Raw genomic sequence first — 6,425 nt, forward strand, 5'->3', positions numbered from 1 at the left:
GCTTAAACCAATTTTTCAAGCATAGAATACCTCGTTTCAGCATCAGACAGTGCTCTGCTAACATAATAGATTGGCGTTTGGAAAGTTTTCCTATCTGTTAGCAATACTGCGCCGATAGCTATATTTGCTTTTAATCACGTGGTCGTGGGTTCGAGTCCCATGGATGGCGCCAATGAAGAAGCACAGATCTAAACCCGATTAGGTTAGACCGATGATTCCACCGGGTATGGGTTAATGATAATAACTAGGTTAACGAGACTGTAGACATGACAATTCTGACGACGGCAACCTGCAAAACAGAACACCGTGAGCTCGCTACGGGAAGGACAAGAGTGGGGGTCTTCCCGTAACCACCCTCCGGCGTGAGAATAAGTGCAGTTCTTGTAGAGAGAGAAAATGCTTAAGTGATTGATGTAATATGTGAAGCGTGAATGAATACCTCATGATGATGAAGTGGGTATTTATAGCCGATTGTTAGAGGAATATTATTGGTACAGCTGTCCTCTTCTAGAAGATATTCTTTGTAACAAACTGGACACGTGTCCGCATTTGATAGGATATGATAGCTGGTCATGTGCACGGTTATAACAATCTTTCCAGTTGTCATTCTTTGATTGGCTGTTGTGTCATGTGCCCTTCAAGAAAGAATGTTTATAATTAACATTCTTCTAGAAGGAAGTTAGTTACAGCTACTTTGTTGATGTCAGCTTCTCGTCATTCTACGCTTAGAACCCTTCCGCACATGCGCGTAATTTGTTACCCTTTATAACACTTTATATCTTCATGATGTGTATCCTTCTTGCGGGTGACGAAGATGATCCGTGGATGGCCTCTGAGGAAGTCCTGGATGACCTACGGATATTACTTTGTGGGTATTTGTAGGTTTTCACTACCCTACCTCTATAGAATCAATGTTGTGGAAGGAAACAACAAACGTCGATTTTTTGGTAATTTAGATTATTTGAAAAAAAAAAGAAATGTTTTTAGGTGGTTGTCTAGAATTTAAGTACTTTTAGGTAATCATCTATCTGAGATTCCTCTATTTGAGATAGTGGATTCATGTGGTTGTGACACGTGTCCGGGAGGTAAAATGCCCGTTGGTAAGTGTTGGGTAAAATGACTTTATGTAATCCGCTATTTCAAATAAAGGATTCCACATGTCACACACCGTTGACGTGGACAACGCTTGTCGAACAATCGGATGACTTGAAGAGACACGTAGAAAGTATGCTTGTGTGTACTAATAATCCGCTATCTCAGATAGATGGTTGCCTAAAACCACTTAAATTCTAGTCAACCATCTAAAAACACTTATTTTTTCAAATCACCAAAATTACAAAAAAAAAATTCAACAAACGTCAACCCTTTTATTTTACAAATAATATTATATATGTAATGTCTCAAACATTCGTATTTACATATATTAATTACTCCAAGAAAAATGATGGCGGAATTCTGTGGTTTGAGTAGCATGCACAACAATAGTATAACTGAAACCCGAAACTCTAATTACATACTTTTGTTTCACTAGTTAAATATTTTAGATAAACTCGCAGGTGATCACTATCACGGAGTCATTTTACTCTTGATATGCAAGGTTAAGCGGCCAGTGTACTCATCATCAGAATGGAAATCCAAATTGGTTTGGGGTCGACGTCCAAACCTCTCTGATAAACAAATGCTTTGGTACCTCGTTCGTGATACTTTAACTTCAACAGAAAACATAGCTTTCACCGGTCTGTGATCTGACAATCTAGTTTCGCTTCTTGTGTAAAGAAGTTGCTTTAATCCTTCACCCGTCCAAATTATCCTATCACACCTATTAACATAATATTAATGATGTAAATATCATATCATTGATGCATAAAATTAAAATGAGAAGTTACCATGCAGGAGCACGTTTCTTCTTAGGTTTGGTACCCAAATGACCACAACCATAATATTCATCACAGTTAAGTTGGTATTTGTAAGTAGGAGCAAAACTTATAGTTCCTTCATGCCAAGTTTCAAATGATTGTCCATCCATGAGTTCCATTCGAAGCTTTAGATATTCAAATACCACAATCAATCCGAATTCGATCGTATTATATCTTAATTAAAAATTTTGTATGAAGTTTAATAGATTTTGAACTTAATTATGACATGCTTGAAATTTTACGGTTTTTAATAAGTTACCTGGTCGTTCTCAAGCAACGTATTCCAATCCTTTCGGTTAACTAGTAATCTTGTTTCGCTTTCTGGCAACGAAATCCTATAATTTAAATCTCCCAGCAAGATAACACGACTGCTATCAAAGAAAACAACATGAACAAAATATTTGCAGGTGCTTTAATGGAATTTTTCAAAGTATATTTTCTAAATTGATATCAGAAGTTTCACATAAATTCCTAGAAAAAAATAAACAATTCACTGACTAATATGAATGGTTGCTTCTCTTTTAAATAATGAACGTGTTTAATCATCCAGTAATAACAATAATATATTATCAAATTGCACACATTTTATAAGCTGTAGATACCAAGCAAATCAATCAAGCAATCATCTCTTTGGGGCGGTTATTAATATTAATATTGACTAATAAAATAATGTATTTTTATATAATTTACTATAAAACGATTACAATAAAGTGGTAGGCAAACGGGCAACAAGTTGCGCCGCAACCTCCTTTTGAACAGCAAAGCCAATCTGTATCTTTATGTTGACCTCAAGCTTTGGTTTTTTGTCAGTTGTCAACAACAAATAATCTATCCAGGAAAACAAGCCATTAACACTGTTTTGAATTGGACCTATGGTTCTGTTAAGAGACTGGAACCGGCATAGAATCATTCTTCTTCACGAAACATTTTTAAAATGCATCTTTATTTATTCTTCTAACGACAACTTTCAATAAAAAGGCGCTAGAACAAACTTACAAACAGCATTAGAAATCAAAATTACACCAATTATTTCACGAGACCACGAAAAAGACTTAATTAAACGAGGTCCTAATTTTAACTCAAAGATAACCCAATTTTTTTTTTTGAGCAACAAATTTGTGATAACCCAAAGTTTTTAAATTTATTTTCTAGGTTTTTGGATTTGAACCCACATGTCCTTGTAAAAATGAGAGAGCATTCTAACATAAAGATACAGATTTTCTGTAATCCTAGATATATTACTCAAACAGTCTTGAAACTTGAAAGTCTTTAATATCTTTTATTTGTGAAGGCTTATTCTTTTATCTTATTTTCTTTATTTTTCTTTTTAGAAATTAACAATATATTTATAAAAGTCAGTTTAGATATAAATAATATTTAATATAGTATTTATAGTCAGTGTAATTTAAATATCGTTCTACGTAACCGGTTTTTGATTCTAGTTTGACTGATCTGACCAATTAATCCAGTAAGACGGTCGGTTTGATACGTTATGAAAATCAAAACTTATAGTTATTTACGACATAATTACCAAGAAAAGTAAAACTCTTTAACACACTTTTTTGCAGGTATTTTAGTATACAAAGTTTAAAAGAGTATATATTTGAAGATGGGGTTTCAAATGAGCCATTATTAAAACAAAGCTATATTATTTTCGTTGAAACTTGAAATCTCCTCATAAATTAACGACATAAATTAAATAACATAAATATTTTTTTTCTAATTTTATTATAAACCTTTTATCACTATCTTGCTACACGGTTTGGTGGTTAATAAAAACCTTTTTGTTAGTCATTCCCAAAAAAATAAATTAAAACATTTGACCAGTAAGATAATTTGTTCTTGTAAAGGTAGTTTAATATTCATCAGCCGACTTCATACGAAAACGACGAGAAAAAAACATCAAAACTTAAATAAATTGAGGATCACTTGTTGATTTTTTGTGTCGCATTCTTACTATTAGTTTAATATTTGCAGGTAAATTAATCCCTACTTGGTTTAAACTATAGAAACAAATATGATTGGCAGGTGACAAAATATATAAAAATTGGTAGGTGACAAAATATATAAAAATTGATATATTTGATAGCAAGTTATTAACTTTTTTCAAAATGCGATATTCGTTGTTTTCCTACAAACAAACGATCTCTTTCAGTTTATCATCAATGAATACAATATATACTTATGAAATAAAGTGTAGTTTTGACCAATTATGTGATATATAATTTAAATAAATATTTTAAAATTTGTGGTTTACATACTCATGGTCTAGAATAGTTGCCGGCAAGTCAAGTGACGGTCCCATGGCTGTTGGAAAACTTGTTCGTGAGATAATCTCTGTGACATTCGAGTTTCTAAGTCTCTCGTCTCCTTCTCTCCCTCCTGATGCTAGGTGCACACATACGAAGCAGAAACTTGTCTCATGAAACTGGAATCGGACTGAAACCGAGCCCTATCAATCACCACATGCAAAAGTAAAAAATACTAGACTATGTTTACACGTACATAGGTGCACACGCGCGTGCACACATATATATGGATACACGTACATGTGTATTGATTAAATCAAACTTACTATGGAACATTTTAAAGTTGATGGTTGTGATTCACCATTTTATTATCTTTTTTTGAAATGATAAACCCTACATACTTCTATTTTAGGTTTTGTGAGAAAGGGTTACATGAAATAACAAAGAAGATTCTATTTTGGACCATAGTTTATATATGGTTGTTCCAAAGATCGAGTTTATAATATATACATTTGTCATATTCGAACGAAAACCAAACTCATCATACTTCTCTTGAGTTATCTGTAACGAGTTCTCATGGTTAACAAAATACCCGTCATAGACAAATCTAATTAATATTCAAGAAGTCATTTTGAAGACAATTATACCTTGTTGCCAAGGCATCCCATGATGCCACAACCTACGCAAGAGACACTAGGGTTTCGGAAGAATGGATGAAGATCGCTGCGAACCCATACCGATATCATTATCCCAACCATTTGTTTGCTGATTAGACATCGAAATTCAGGCCGGATCATGCTATATTCAGTATTTTTTTTCTTTCCCTTTGTCACATGTAGTTGTTTCTCGCTCAAGTTATTATTACTGTTACTGTTATTTTTATTATTATTACAATATCGGTCGTGTGAGTTCTTGTTTAGAGTTCTCCTAATCAAGGAGTTCCATTTCATCGATATTTTCTTCTTATCCGGTCCAAGAACATTGGAAGCTCTTAGAGGTACCACTTCTTGAAACCTTAAAAACATGCATGGAGTATGCAGTTGTTAGAGATTTTCTTTGTTTCATGAGAATATTTTAATTAAAAAAAAAGAAACTTGCTCTTTAAGTTACTAAAAGGTTACCCAAACACATAAATATCGCATGTACTATTGTTTGTATCCAACAAATCACCAATATTTAAATCTTCGGTAGGTGCAACCCCTCCAACGTTCCATGTACTAACGAATATTCTTCATATTATAATAAAAGCAAAATCAGTAAATGGATAAATTCTTAAATTAAATTAATAAATTATATAAACACAAAAGAAAGCTTAGGTGCATCAACTTTTAGTTATGTATTTCTGTATAGACATCTTACTTGAACTTTTGTGCATCATGGTGAGCAGTCATGAGAACCTTAGGACTCGGGACAGGTTCGAGATCCAATATTGGAAGATCAAGAAAAGAAGACGCGTTTACTGGGAAGTCCGCAACAAAGTTGTTTGATCCTAATGTTTTCCTTAGTAACTTACTAGCTACCAATCTTGGCCACATAACCTTAGACACAACATAAGAATATAATGTCAGCTTTCTTGTGCATGTTGTATTAATATATGTATATTAACATTAGCATGTTATATGTGTGTGTGTGTTTGTGAGAGAGAGAGAGAGAGACTCACTTCTCCACGCATCGTGTAAAGGAAAGTGTTGGTAGAGTTCAAGATGAAGGGAGAGCATAAAAGAATTAGACCCTCAACAAATTTAAGAAAACAATCAACGGAATATAAAGACATAGGAAAAGAGAAAGGTTCTTATTTATTTATTATTTTTATTATTTTATTGTAATTGTAAATTTGTGTTCAATTTCTTAATATTTTATAGGAGAGCAAGTTGTAACTATAAAATCAACAACTGACGTAGGTAGTGATGTCAATGCATGGAGAAGTATTACTTGAAAGGATACAGTATACTAGCGAAAATGTTAGGTGATTATTCGTTCAAGGAAAATACTCCTAATAATAAACTAATGAATAAAATATTATTAATAAGGAGTATGGTAATGTATAAATGAGATTATCGTGCCGAGTATAGGAAGCGAATAAAAGAAAGAAAGAAAGCGGGAATAACATTGTAAATATGTCACACTATAAAGATTCGCGGCGCGCGTTGATCGTTGTCTCGAGTTAATGTTATTGACAGTCGTACTCTACAATTTATCAAATTCTGCAGTGCGTCTGCAAGTCAAGACGAATTCGATCGGTGCTTGGTTACTAAACCAA

At 33.3% G+C, this 6,425-nt stretch overlaps 1 protein-coding gene across 1 annotated transcript; it reads right to left on the minus strand.

Moving 5' to 3' along the window:
• Positions 1-1,409: 1,409 nt before the first annotated feature.
• On the minus strand, positions 1,410-5,700 carry LOC143573984 (type IV inositol polyphosphate 5-phosphatase 9-like). Its single transcript, XM_077058729.1, has 7 exons — positions 5,525-5,700; positions 5,287-5,394; positions 4,813-5,179; positions 4,178-4,368; positions 2,176-2,284; positions 1,887-2,041; positions 1,410-1,819 (listed from the first exon to the last, which is right to left on the minus strand). The coding sequence occupies exons 1-7, from the start codon at positions 5,698-5,700 to the stop codon at positions 1,567-1,569; spliced, it is 1,359 nt and encodes a 452-aa protein (XP_076914844.1). The 3' UTR covers positions 1,410-1,566.
• Positions 5,701-6,425: the final 725 nt, after the last annotated feature.

The sequence above is a fragment of the Bidens hawaiensis genome, unplaced genomic scaffold (assembly GCF_021521415.1).
Source record: "Bidens hawaiensis isolate Kalapana, Puna unplaced genomic scaffold, B.hawaiensis_p1.1 tig00026817_1, whole genome shotgun sequence".
Classification (NCBI taxonomy): domain Eukaryota; kingdom Viridiplantae; phylum Streptophyta; class Magnoliopsida; order Asterales; family Asteraceae; genus Bidens; species Bidens hawaiensis.

What these genes read in the sequence shown, in the direction of transcription:
- LOC143573984 (XM_077058729.1), bottom strand. Translation starts at nt 5,700, where the DNA reads ATGTGGCCAAGATTGGTAGCTAGTAAGTTACTAAGGAAAACATTAGGA. An exon ending in GCAACTATTCTAGACCATGA is followed by an intron (nt 2,285 to 4,177) that starts GTATGTAAACCA and finishes CTTTGATAGCAG; the next exon opens with TCGTGTTATCTTGCTGGGAG. An exon ending in CGTTGCTTGAGAACGACCAG is followed by an intron (nt 2,042 to 2,175) that starts GTAACTTATTAA and finishes GAATATCTAAAG; the next exon opens with CTTCGAATGGAACTCATGGA.